The sequence below is a fragment of the Hemitrygon akajei genome, chromosome 5 (genome assembly GCF_048418815.1).
Source record: "Hemitrygon akajei chromosome 5, sHemAka1.3, whole genome shotgun sequence".
In the NCBI taxonomy this organism is placed as follows: domain Eukaryota; kingdom Metazoa; phylum Chordata; class Chondrichthyes; order Myliobatiformes; family Dasyatidae; genus Hemitrygon; species Hemitrygon akajei.
Window position 1 is genome coordinate 33,653,283 of NC_133128.1, and position 13,868 is coordinate 33,667,150.

General features: G+C 38.7%; 1 protein-coding gene across 7 annotated transcripts in view; it reads right to left on the reverse strand.

Moving 5' to 3' along the window:
• LOC140727614 (sentrin-specific protease 7) overlaps window positions 1-13,868 on the reverse strand; it is a 90,449-nt gene that overhangs the window by 13,751 nt on the left and 62,830 nt on the right. For 6 of the 7 annotated variants that reach the window (XM_073045202.1, XM_073045201.1, XM_073045200.1 and 3 more), the window contains 5 exons: window positions 13,429-13,462; window positions 9,254-9,424; window positions 8,575-8,816; window positions 4,327-4,463; window positions 814-930 (listed from right to left, as the gene is read on the reverse strand). In XM_073045202.1, the coding sequence (XP_072901303.1) occupies window positions 814-930; window positions 4,327-4,463; window positions 8,575-8,816; window positions 9,254-9,424; window positions 13,429-13,462 (701 nt within the window). The remainder of the gene's footprint in view (window positions 1-813; window positions 931-4,326; window positions 4,464-8,574; window positions 8,817-9,253; window positions 9,425-13,428; window positions 13,463-13,868) is intronic. The other variant, XM_073045203.1, reaches the window with a different exon arrangement.

Sequence of the window (13,868 nt, forward strand, 5' to 3'; positions counted from 1 at the left end):
CTCTACATCCAGGCAGCATCCTCGGAAGTTTTCTCTGCACTCTTTCAATTTTCACCAAGTTTCCCCTGTATGGGGTGACCAAAGCTGCACATGATACAGGGTGCAGCCTCACCAACTGTAATATAATGGACCAACTCCAATACTCAAAGCATTGACTGATGAAGGCAAGCAGGCTAAATGCTCTATTCACCACCCTGTCTATCTGTGAAACTGCTTTCAACAAACTAGGCATGGTACCCCTAGGTTCAATTACATTTAGTGTCCTACTTTCATAGTATAATTCCTACACTAGGCTCAAATAAATCAGTGAATAAAGTTTCAAATGATTGCTGTGGGCTGCGAAACATGACCGACTTCTACAATATGCAGTGCTCCAACTACTGGGCAGGGTAGCCCTTAACAATAAATCATACCTGAGAAGAGGGTGGTCTGATATACATCTACTCAATTGACTACTGCCAGCATTTTCTTTCTAGTAACCAGTAATTTGCTTCTTACCTCTAAGTTGATCCCAAGAGATTAATGTAATCAAATCAGACTAACTTCGATGACTTACAAATGACCTGCTTTAAGATTTGGCAGGGCTGAAATCTGTTTTAAGTACCTAAATATCTTTCCAAATAAGACAAAAAGAATCCTTGAGTAGAAGAAAGAAAACATATGGTCCCTGCAAATTCTGATGACAACATTAATCCTGTTTATGAACATTAATCAAGAACAATTATTATGATTTACCACCAGTTCTTTTACCTTTAAAAGAGCAAGTGCTCTTACAAATCAATATAAAGTGTAAAATATACAGACAAGACTTACTTTAAATAGAAGTCAATGATGACATCATTGAGAAACTCTCCCTCTTCCAAACATTCAAGATCTTCAGTTGTAACTGCAAGTCCTCCTTTAGTTGGTGGAGGAGGGTAGACTATTATTCTAGAGAAAACAAAGAACATGTTTTAAAATTATTTCTTTGACATTCAATTCAATTATCTGAATAAAATAATTTTCACCTCTGCAACACAAACCAACACTTGTGATATACTGGTAGTCCTTGGATTACTTAAGGGTTCGGTTCCTAAGAAGCTGGCTTCTCTGTTAGAGATGTCTATTTTCTAACATAATCCATACTATATCACTCTGCATACATGGCATAATTCTTTCATTTCACTAAATGATCACCCAAACACCACCCGGAGTTAAACTAGTGGAATATATTATACTTGTATCCAGTTATTAATGATTACCATGAAATGTATTATTAGCTTGAAAAATACTTTGAAAATATATGAGAGATTTTGCATAAAGCCAGATTTCCATGTCAGGTTGTTTGTAACTTAAGGAGCCCCTGTACTGTTAGAAATATTAAGTAGTAGGATTAATTAATTCATTTACTAAGTACTGGAGGCTCACAATGAGAGTGAAAACTTGCAAATTAAATGCAACAATGTACATCACAAATAGACATTTCTAATCCACACATGACTCCAGATATCTCCCTGTACAAATGATGGCCATCAGATTCCCTTCGACGGGTGAAGGGGAAACTAAAAACATGAAGTCACCACTTAATTTGGAAAGCTGGTGCAAGAACAAATTAATTTAATCTGTGACAATGGCAACGAGAAGTACATCACAATGAACCTAACATTTAGAATTACCTCCTTTAAAATCAGCACACACACATTTTGCACTTGATATTGACCTAAACTTTCCTTTTGCTGATCTCTCCTGATCAGTTCGTGCTCTCAAGCCAAGCCAACCATTAATAGTGTTGCGTCACCATATAGTGGGATGTGAGTGATGGTGGGAGGAGTGAATGAACCCCACCACAAAGCATCTGTAAACAATGATATTGGCCAAACCAGAGCTCGTGGTTTGGCTGGCTATCAAACCCAACAGAAATCTTGTATGTCTCAAACATTTGGAAACAAAGACTTTTAAATAAAGTCTTAAAATATACATTTAAAACATTGGTTTCTTTTAAAATCAAATTAGAAGAACATGCTTAAGCATTTTAAAATATTTAACCAGTTCAAATAATTTTAAACATAAATCATCTAATATTTATGCTGTCACTGCTGCTGTTAAACCATAAGATCATAAGACATAGGAGCATAATGAGGCCATTCAGCCCATCAAATCTTCACCATGTTCCTCTGTTTAAGTGAATGGAATTCACTGCTCCCCTGGTAGGGCTACCCTGACACTGGGTCAATCAGCAGAACTATTAGAACCTGAGCTGGAGAACCACACAAGTTCACATTTCACTGCTGAACTCCTTGAGGTTTCCAAAGCTGGAGAACAACACTGGAGCAGAGTTTAAAAATTACAGTGTAAAGCATCCACATTTGTAACTCCTGGCATTTCAAAGTCAGCTTTGCATAACGTGATCACCAGTGACCTATCGTTATCAAGTGGAATGTCTAGCCAATTGAAGTCTAATACTTGACATAAGACCTTTGAAAAGTTGACCGTGGCCAGAATCAATTCTTGCCTATGCTGCAATTTGCTCATCACAATAGGTCCAGAGCAACTACAATCTTACTGGCTCTCCACTTGGCCTTGGATGACCTGGACAATAGAAATACCTGCATCAGGCTGCTGTTTATGGATTACACAATCACACCCTCAGTTCTAATCAACAAGCTCCAAAACCTGGGCCTTTGAACTTCCTCTGCAACTGGATCCTTGACTTCCTCTCCAGGACACCACAATCAGTGTGGATCAGAAATAACATTCCCTCCTCACTTACGATCAACACTGGAGCACCTCAAGAATGCGTGAACACGAGGAAATCTGCAGATGCTGGAAATTCAATCAATATGTGCGTGGCTCATTGCTCTACTCTTTCTACACCCACAACCGCGTGGCTAGCACAGCTCAAATGCCATCTATAAATCTGCCTACGCTGGCAGAATTTCAGATTGTGATGAGGTGTACAGGACAGAGAGAGATCGGCTGGTTGAGTGGTGTCACAACAACAACCTTGCACTCAACATCAGTAAAGACAAGGAATTGATTATGCACTTCAGGAAGGGGGAAGTCGAGGGAACACACAACACATCAAGGGACCAGCAGTTGAAAGGGTGAGTAGTTTCAAGTTCCTGGATCGACAACATCTCTAAATATCTATCCTAGGTCCAAGACATCAATGCAATTATAAACAATGCACAGCTATATTTCATTAGGAGTTTTAGGAGAATTGGTATGTCATCAAAGAAGCTACAGAAGTACTGTGGAGAGCATTCTAACTGGTTGCATCACTGACTGGTATGGTGGGGCCTCAGCACATGATTGGAAAAAGCTGTAGAAAGTCAGCCAGCTCCATCATGGGCATTAGCCTGCCAGCATTGAGTACACCTTCAAAAGGTGATGCCTCAAGAAGGTGACATCCATTGTTAAGGTCCCCTATCACTCAGGACATACCCACTTCTCATTTCTACCTTCAAGGAGGTACAGGAGCCTAAAGACACACTCAACGTCTCAGGAACAGCTTCTCCTTCGCCAAAAGATTTATGAATGAGCAACGGACCCGTGAACACTTTCATCACTTTTTACACTAATTTCATAATTTAATTATACATTTTTCTTACTGTAATTTATAGCTTTTTATTATAATGTATTGCAATGTACTGCTGCCGCAAAACAACAGATTTCACAACATATGCCCGTGATATTAAACTTGACTCTTAAAGCTTCTCTGGAAATGGATTCATGTCTCATCTTTTTTTTAATCTTTTCTGGAAATGTAGTCTTCAGAATGGAGCATGCCCTCTCTCCGACAATTCTAGCATTCCACAATTCTAATATCCCACAATTTCTAATATATATGCCAAACTCTGGTTTAAGAGTGTCCTTAAATTTATTTAAGGAGGTACAGCACAGACTAGGCCCTTCTGGCTCTTTCAGCCATGTCGCCCAGTAATCCCACCATTTAACACTAGCCTAATTATGGGACAATTTACAATGACCAATTAACCTACCAACTGGTATGTCTTTGGCCTGTGGGAGGAGACTGGAGCACCCAGAGGGAACCCATACAGTTACGGGGAGAATGTACAAACATCTTACAGGCTGTGGTGGAGAGATTTACTAATGCCCTTGTGCTCTTTGAGGATTTCCATAGATGATTCAAATGGATCTCATGGAGAATTCAAGTTTCAAACAATCATTGAAAAAGGATATTATTACCATAGACTTACAATTGTTTTGAGTCTTACTGTCTTGAATGTGCACACGTATACACACATGCACACACACACACACGCATGCACATGATCCATCTTAACCTCTATGAGTATAGTTTATGGTGACAGAATAAAAACTTACTTCTGAACTTGTCCGTTTCCTCTAAATATATGCCTCTGCTTCTCTTGCTTTGAAGCAAATGAAACTACATAATGATCCTTTCTCCGTATATGACACAAAGTGTAATTATTTGCCCTTGTTGAATTTGCACTTTCTTCCTATGGAGAGTAAAGACAGAAGTGGAAATGTGAAAAACAACTCAATTCTCTATAATATCCAAGACTGATTCTGCATTGCATACACCTTTGATACCGCTGATTCATCACGATGCCTTAACAAGATTGAATTTAACTTTCTTTGCTAAGTAGAAAAGTGCAATTGAAGCGACAATTCCAATTTTACTGCAACACCAGGAGCTAAGTATATATTTTCAAACATGGATTATACTTAAAAGTGCAATCTTCTAGTTTCTTTTAAAGTCAGTAATAAGTTGATTTCTGGTTTACCTTCAAGCCCATTCATAAATAATCAGTACCTTTTGAAACCCTCATGGGAATAATGCTACTGCTCAACACCAGTGTTAATAACAAGTACAAGGCAAGTTAAAGCGGAGTGAAATTCCATCTCTGCAACTCACTGATCATGAGAAAAATATAAATTTGACTCTACTTTACAAGGGCCACTCTTTAAAAAGGGAGGAAGACAAAAGAGAGGAAATCATAAGCTTGTTAGCCTAATCTCAGTGTTGGGAGTCCATTATTAAGGACGAGGTTTTGGGGTACTTGAAGACCAATGATAAAATAAGTCAAAGTCAGCATGGTTTCTGTAAAGGGAAATCTTGCCTAACAAATCTGTTGGAATTCTTCAAGGAAGTAATATAATAAGCAGGGTGGACAAAGGAGAGGCAGTGGGTATCATTTACCTGGATTTTCAGAAGGCATTTGATAAGGTGCCTCACATGAAGATGCTCAACAAGATAAAATCCTCTGGTGTTTCAGGAAATACAGGCATGGCTGACAGGCAAGATGCAGTGAGTGGGAATAAAGGGGGCTTTCTCTGGTTGGCTGCCAGTGACTACTGGTGTTCTTGAGGGGTCGGTATTGGGACTGCTGCTTGTCAATGATTTAGATAGTGAAATTGATAGTTTCGTGGCGAAGTTTGCGGATGACATGAAGATAGGTGGAGGGGTAGGTAGTGCTGAGGAAGCAATGCAATTGCAGCAGGACTTAGACAAATTGAAAGAATGGGCAAAGAGGTGACAGAATACAGTGTTGAGAAATGTATGATAATACATTTGGTAAAAGGAACAGTAGTGAGGACTATTATCTAAATGGGGAGAAAATTCAAACATCAGAGGCGCAGAGGTACTTGAGTGTCCTCGTGCAAGACTCCCAGAAGGTTAATTCGCTGGCTGAGTCTGTGGTAAAGGAGACAAATGCAAAGTTGGCATTTATTTCAGGGGGAATAGAATATAAAAACAAGGCAATAATGCTGAAGCTTTATAAGACACTAGTCAGGCCGGACTTGGAGTATTGTCAACAGTGTTGGGCGCCTTATCTCAGAAAGAATGTATTGTCATTGGAGAGACATTCACGAGGATGATTCCAGAAAAAAAGTGGGTAACACATGAGGAGGGTTTGGCAGCTTTGGGCCTGTACTCACTGGAATTTAGAAGAATGTGGGGGGATCTCATTGAAACCTAGCGAATGTTCAAAGGACTAGATAGGGTGGATGTGGAGAGGATGCTTCCAATAGTGGGGGTATCCAGAACTAGATGGCACAGCCTCAAAACTGAGGGACGACCTTTTAGAATAGTAAGGAAGAATTTTTTTAGCCCAAAAGTGTGAATCTGTAGAATGCTGTGCCACAGACTGCAGTTGAGGCCAAGTCTGTGGGTATATTTAACATGGAGGTTGATAAGATTCCTGATTGGTTGGGGGATCAAGAGATATGGTAAGAGGGCAGATGTATGGGGTTGAAATGGTGGAGAGGACTTGAAGAGCTGAATGGCCAAATTCTGCTCCTATGTCTCATGGCTACCATTCCACTTCCCAAATTAACTATCTTTTAGCCTTCTAGTGTTGCTAATTAATTCCACCAGCAACTGTTTTATGTGCAGTTTTTGATATTGTAGTTGAATGAAACCCATGCTTTTACAGTATTGTATCCTTTCAAATGCATTCCTATGTTGCATGCAGCTCTTAACCATTTCCCCATTGTGCAAAAATCCCTTGCACCATTTCCTCCCCTTTGAAAATGAGTGGGATCACAGTTCCCATAGTAAACGCAAAGGAATCTCAAAAAATTTGTATCACATTGCTAGATTTCATGAGATGTCCAATGACACAGGACAATCAGGAAATCACCAGTGATCAGTTGAACAGAGGTTTGGAACTTGCGTTGGTGCATGAATTTCAGAGTTCTGCACAACCAATGTTGGCATTTTGATGCATAATGTACAGCCAAAAGAACAAACTTTGAAAACAATGAGATTGCCAGCCTGATTCAATTAGAACACATTTGCTATTTCAGTGGAAAAATATTCCCTAATATATAACAAAGTTACATTACCAGACACGTTTTTCAATTTGCATAAATTTTCAAAACAGAAGTTATAAAATCTTAAAAGCTTTAAATTAAAATCAAAATGAATTATGAGGAATTGTATGTGGATATAATGGCCTTTTAAAGCCTCCGTGATTTCAGAGGAATCTTTTGTTCTATGCACATGCAATACTTGCTATGAATGCACCTTCATCTACAATGTATTGAAAAAGTATTCAGCCCCCAACCCTTTGTTTACATAAATGAGTATTAAAACCAGGGATTTTGGACAATTTAATTGAGACTTTTAATTTGTGAATCACGATTCCCCCCCCCATAGTGTAGCCCAGAAAACAAGGAAAAATGTAAAGCATGAAAAACTAAAAATTCAAAAACTGAAATGCCAGTAGTTCAAACGTATTCATCCCCCTTTACTCAGTATTTAGTTGAACCACCTCTCGCAGCTATTACAGCCAGTTATCTTTTTGAATAAATCTCTACACTATTAGTTTTACACAACAAGATGGAGCAAGATTTGCCCATTCCTCCTTACAAAATTGCTTAAGCTGTGCCAGGTTAGCTGGGATGACAGCATACTGCAATCTTAAGGTCCCGCCAGAGACATTTGATTGGGTTAAGGTCAGGGGATTCTGACTAGGCCACCTAAGGACATCAATTTTGTTCAGTTGAAGCCATTCCGGGATTGCTCTGGCAGCGTGCTTTGGATCGTTGTCCTGCTGAAAAACAAACTTCCTCACAAGTTTAAACTTTCTGGCAAAGGCTAGTAGGTTTTTAAACAGTATCTCTCTGTGTTTAGCAGTATTCATCCTCACATCAATCCTGACTAAATTTCCAGTCCCTGCTGCTGAAAAGCATCTCTGTAGCATGATGCTACCTCCACCATACTTTACAGTAGGGACTTGATCAGTACTGATGCAGTATTAGATTTACACAACATGCCACTTAGTGTTGAGGCTAAAAAGTTCCACCTAACCTCATTCGACCATAAGCCTTTATTTCTTCCTAAGAGTCACTTTGCTAAGTCTTTACAGAGAAAGATATGCTTTTTTTAAAAAAAACCTAGGGCTTCTTCTTTGCCACTCTTCCATAATACCCTTTTTGTGCAGGGCCTTAACGATTATGGAGCCATGAACTTCATCTCCAGTTACAGACTGATTTCTGCAGCTCCCTCAGAGTGACTGTTGGCGTCACGGTAGCTTCTCTCACAAGTGTCATTCTTCTCCAATGACTAAGTTTACAGGGGCAGCCTGATCCAGGCAGTGCAGCTATAAATTCCTATTTTTTTTTCAGTTTTTCCACGAAGGACTGCACTGAGCTACGAGGTATGTTCAGTGCCTTTGAGATGGTCTTCTACCCTTCCCCGGATTTGTGCTTCTCTGTTATCATTTCCCTGACTTGTCTTGAGTACTCTTTTGTCTTCATTTTGGTTGAAAGTCTACCATATTGTTGGACTTTACAGAGAGAGGGGGGTATTTATTCTTATTAATTCACTGAAAACAGGTGATCCTCCAGTTTTCTATATCAACAAATTGGGCAAGTTGGAAAGTTAATGTAGTAATTAGAAAGGGAATGAATATTCTTCAGCCTCACAATTTTGGTTTTTAATTTTTAGTAAATTGACAGGTTTTGAAATTATTCTTTTGATTTGACATGATGCACTATGTTTTGTAGACTAGCTCAAATTTTAATTTTAGAAAATGAGACAATAAAAGGTGAAGATAGTTGTGGGGTTGAATACTTTTTCAAGGCACTGTACATAGTCACCTGTGATAATGCAGCCTTATCCACTTGATGCTGCAAGTTTTTGTAGCAGGACGATACGAAGGAGCTCTGCTCTGAATCAAGCTTAGCAAGTAACTGGTAAGTCTCTTCCAATGACATAACTTCACACAAGTCTGCAATTTTATGCCTTGTGCCAGTAAGAGTCATAATTTTCTTCAACACTGTTGTTTCTGTTGCTTGTAAAGGTTTGAAAAGCTGAATGAAGACATATTCACTGCATTTATCTGCAAAGAAAACAACTGCTGTGATGTGCAGAAAATAAACTGCATTAAAATCACATTCCCTGTTAGCTGACTTCTTCCAAATGAGCATCAGGTGCATCTTCAAATGATATACGAGAATGGGTGTAAATAAATGAGCAGTAAGATTTTTCCTCAGTTTTACCAGTATCAAACTTTGGGGGGTAGTGAATTGATATTAAGTTCTGATGGGCTTGGTCAGATGAGTGGCGAAACAAGTTCAAAATACACTGACTGCCTCAGGAAACAGGTTGGGGCATACCAGCTTGCTGGACAAGCTTCTAACCTGATTTGGTGACAGAATGGAGACCAGTGGACTTTATAATTTCTGAACGTTAGATGGTCTCTGATTTGAATCAGGAATACTTTAAAGTAGAACATAAAGAAATCAAAACACAAAATTATGGTAAATATAGACTTACAGTCCTGGTTTAAATAAGTGAATTTTAACTGTTTGTTGATCTCATCTATATAATCTGCAGCAAACCAAAGGAAAATAATCGAGTGATTCTCAAAGATCGGGTCAGACAATCTCTCCCACACACTGTATTTCTTCAGGCAAGAGGTATCCAATAGTAATGCATGGTAATCTGCTTGAAAACAAAACATCATTTAATACATCTCCACCGACAAAAGACTGAGTTAACAGTTTTCTAAACAGAGGCTTCTTCATCCTATTACATAAAGAAAATGCATTTTTAAATTGCCACCTGCTAATATGCTCCCAAAACTGACTTCTTGATTGAACTATGCTGCTTGGTCTCCATCTGTACATTGTCAATAGGTTATAAAATGTAAACAGCTTTGACAACTAGGAATGCAGTGCAGTGAGGGCCAAGATTCAGCTGGTGGGCACAGTAGTCACAGAATTTGGTATGCAAACCACCACAGCAGAGCCTGGTTCTCAAATAATATCCACAAACTCAGCTTGTTGGGCAGCATTCTGAGAGAAGCAGCCTTTGATTATATGCATCATCTTGACTTCAGGAGCAATAATGGGAAAAGCAAGGTTCATATAAGTACTTTTATTCAGGCTCAAAGATCCTTGCAATGGCCTGAATTATGTGGCTCAGCAATGCACCTGAAGTGGGCACGAGGATGGGAGTAAAGTGGTAAAGCTTTGGATAAAGAGAAGCAAGGATTTTTTTTAAAATAATTGATCAAATACAATGTAAATTTCAAATAAAATTTAAGCTTCATTCTGTAATCAGCAATGTCCAAAATACACGAACACACAAAGTGAAAATACTTAAGGGACTGAATACAGAGTTTACAAGCAAAATGTAAGTTGTACATGTAGCTGAAAACAGTATAAATGATGCATGGCCAAGGAATTGGCATATGAGGGAGTATTTTTAGATTCTGGCACACTCAGTGACAAGCCAGATTGGTTGCATCTCAAACCTGGCCACGACCAATATCTGTGCAATGAACTGTGCTGGTGCAACAGGGTTTGGGTTTAAACCATCATGGTATGAATCTGGAGCTTGACATCAGGTTGAGAAGGGAGACAGACAAGAATGGATGCAAAAGAGTTTGTTACACAAATCTGGAAGACAGACAAGTGAGTTTGAGAGGCAAAGGAAATGCAAATGGCAAAAACCTGATATGAAAAACAGAAAATGCTGCAAACTGGCAGGTCAGGAAACATCAGAAGAAAAAGAGTTAATGCATGATTGAATGGCGGAGCAGACTCGATGGGTCAAATGGCCTAATTCTGCTCCTGTGTCTTATGGTTTCAGGTCTATGACCCTTTCTGGGAAGGAATAAATAAAGGAAGAGGGGAGTGAGATAAACAAACAAATAAAAGTAAGTTCACTACAGAACCCCTAAGAGAAAGGGGCAAAGATGGAAGACAAAATACAGAAGCGTGTTTATGTGATGCACAAACAACAAGTGGAAGTGTGAGCATGAATAAAGGAAACTAAAGTTGACGATGGTAACTATTTATAAGAAAGTTTGGAGCGTAATGGCATTGAACTGAGAGCAGGTAAACACATTGAAATAAGACACCAAGGCTATTACTGAGACATAGCTTAAAGAAATGCTAACTCAACATATCGGGCTTTCAAATAAAGTGAGAAGATAGAAAGGAGGGGCAATATTGATCACTGAAGTAAATCTGTCAGCAAGGATGCTGTACTAGAAAAATTACAAGGTTTAGGAAAGGAAGTGACTGACTGAGTGAATTGGCAGGATATACAGATTAGATAAATAACAATAAAGGTGCATTCACAGTGGAGGTTCACAATAGACCAGCCATCGCAACCCCCCCCCCCCCCACCACACACACACACAAGATGAGACACAGAAGGAAAAAATGTTTGAGGTGCAAAAGTAACAAGAAAGTAAAATTATGCATTAAAGAATTGAAATTTCAATCTGGAGATCACAGCTAAAATTAGCAGTGGCTGACTATAAGGAAGGAAGTTTCAATTCATAGGAAGACATGAATGGACTAGTTAGGAGAGCACAGTGGCAACAAATGGGACTTAATATAGAGAAGTAAGAGATTACATATATGGGAAAGTCAAACAAGGCAAGGAAAGGAAATACAGTATTTAGAGGGATACTAAAGAGGGATCTTGGATTGCAAGTTCTCAGATTGTTAAAAAATAAAGGGACAAATAATGGGAGAATTGTTAGTACAATAAAATGAGAACCACAGATGGAGAAGAAAGCCAGTACTTTTTCCTGAGGTTGAAATGCCTAATACAGTCAGTCCCCCGGTTACGAACGAGTTCCATTCCTGAGTCCGTCTTAAAGTCAGATTTGCACACAAATACATCTGGTATTATTTAGCGTCAGTTAGTCAAACGTTTGTCTTAGCATATAGTATATATTTTACCTTTCTATGCATATAAAACACTTAAGAAATGTATGTATTTCAATAATTAAACCACTGTGTTGCTTAGTAATAATTGTAGCTTTCATCGGGGCAAGGCCTTTCACATGCTCCATTATTCTCACTTTATCCTTTAAAACTGTTCCAATCGCTGACCGACTGTAGCCTAACGCTTTTCCAATGACCTATGGTGTTTCACCTCTTTCTGATCGCTTTATTATTTCCACTTTATTTTCAATCATGATCGTTTGCTGTCTACAGAACAGAAACCCTGCAGGTGGCGGGTCCCGAGCTCCGCCGAGTCCTAAAGTCCACCGCACTGAGACAGGTTAAATGGGACAAGTGGGGGTGGTGCTGACTGGAAAAGGCCGGGGGGGGGGGGGGGTCAGGGTGAATCTTGCTAAGAAAAATTTAAGCCAAATACAAAGCTACACACTCAACAGTGCCAACGGCAACAACTTAAAATGGTGGACGGCGTTGTGATCTGACTTAAAATGGCAGATGGCATTCTCCTTCCTCGGTTCGTTAAGTACAAGTTGTTTTTAAGTTGGACATTCAAAACTCGGGGACTGCCTGTACTAGAGAACATGCATTTAAGGCGAGAGGGGCAAGTTCAAAGGTGATGTGCACAGCAAGTCTTTTGTTTTTTATTACACAGAAAAGCAGGTGCTTGGAATGTGCTGCCAAGGATGGAGGTGGAGGCAGATGCATTGAAGATATTTAAGAGGCTCTTAGGTAGGCACATGAATACAAAGAGAATAAAGTGATATGAACAATGTTTAGGCAGAGGTATTGGTGTAATTATGCATCATTAGCTTAATTGGGTTGGCAGAACATTGTGGCCAAAGGTCCAATGTCTGTGTTTTACAGTTCTATGTAAGTGCATACATTGCTAAGGAAGCCAATAGGACATCTGACTTTATCACTGAGGTTTAGAGCTTGGAGGTTAGGCTAGAATCTTATTAGAAAAGACTACAGCTAGAGCACTATGTACAGTTCTAGATATCACAATTCAAGAAGGATGCAATATTAATAGACAGGGTGCAGAGGAAATTGCTGGAGTTGAAAAATTACAATTATAAACGAGAAACTGATAAAGTTGGTATTGTTTTCTTTAGAAAAAAAAGACTAAGAAGAGATTTGTTTGAGATATATTAAATTAACCAAAATGTAGATTGGTGTAAAGGAAGGATCAATTGGAAAAACTGCTAACCAAAGATTGAACTAGTGGGAAAATTGACTTTCCACAATTAAGGACAGAGGGTGTAGTGCAGTCCAAAAATCTCCAGTACATTTAGTGATGAACAATTGTAGAAACAACTTAAAAGCCACAAGGACAAGGGCTGAGACATGGGAGTTGTCCAATTAGATTTTTGCCAACATGGACAATGTGGTGAATGACCTCCTGAGCCATGGATTCTATGAATTCTACTGCCAGAAACTCTGGTTAAAGGAACACTGGTTTACACCTAGATCCACACAAAAGAGTAAATTTCCTCTGCATCTGTCATATCCTTCAAGTACAACAGTGATTAGAACTGTGTAATGTACTATAGATGTAGACTAATTGGACTTGTATAAAGTTCCAGTATTACTTCCTTGCTCCTGGTAGGTCATATGGAAATTTTACATATATCACTGTATCAACTTCACTGTGAATTTATACAGTGGATTTTAAATCACTATGCTGATTACAATGAGTACTTTATTTGTAATAAAAATATTAACCATATTTTATTCAAATCATTTTACCTGTGAAGGTTATTGCAATATTGTCAGGTCCAAACTGCAAGAGGAAAAACAAAAACATTTTAAAATTTCTTAAAATATAAAAAAATTACATTTGAAATGGATTCCTAAGTGCCATAAATTGCTTTTACCTGGAGTAAATCCACTGAACTACAGATATTCAAATATGCCATAAAATTTTAAAGCTGATGAATAGCTTGAAAAACACTGACAAGCCTACTCCAGAAAGTTTTGTGTGTTAGTTCAATCCATGCTTGCTATTTAGTGGTTATCTCTCCATCAAGTCAAGTACTGAGTTTTCCACACCAATACATATGGTGTACTATGTGTGGAAGGCTGTTCTTCAGACTGGAAGCCTGTAAACAACATTGTGCTGAAAGGATTGGTGTGGGGTCCATGGATGTTCATCATCTACATTAATGATTTGGATGAGAATGCAGTTG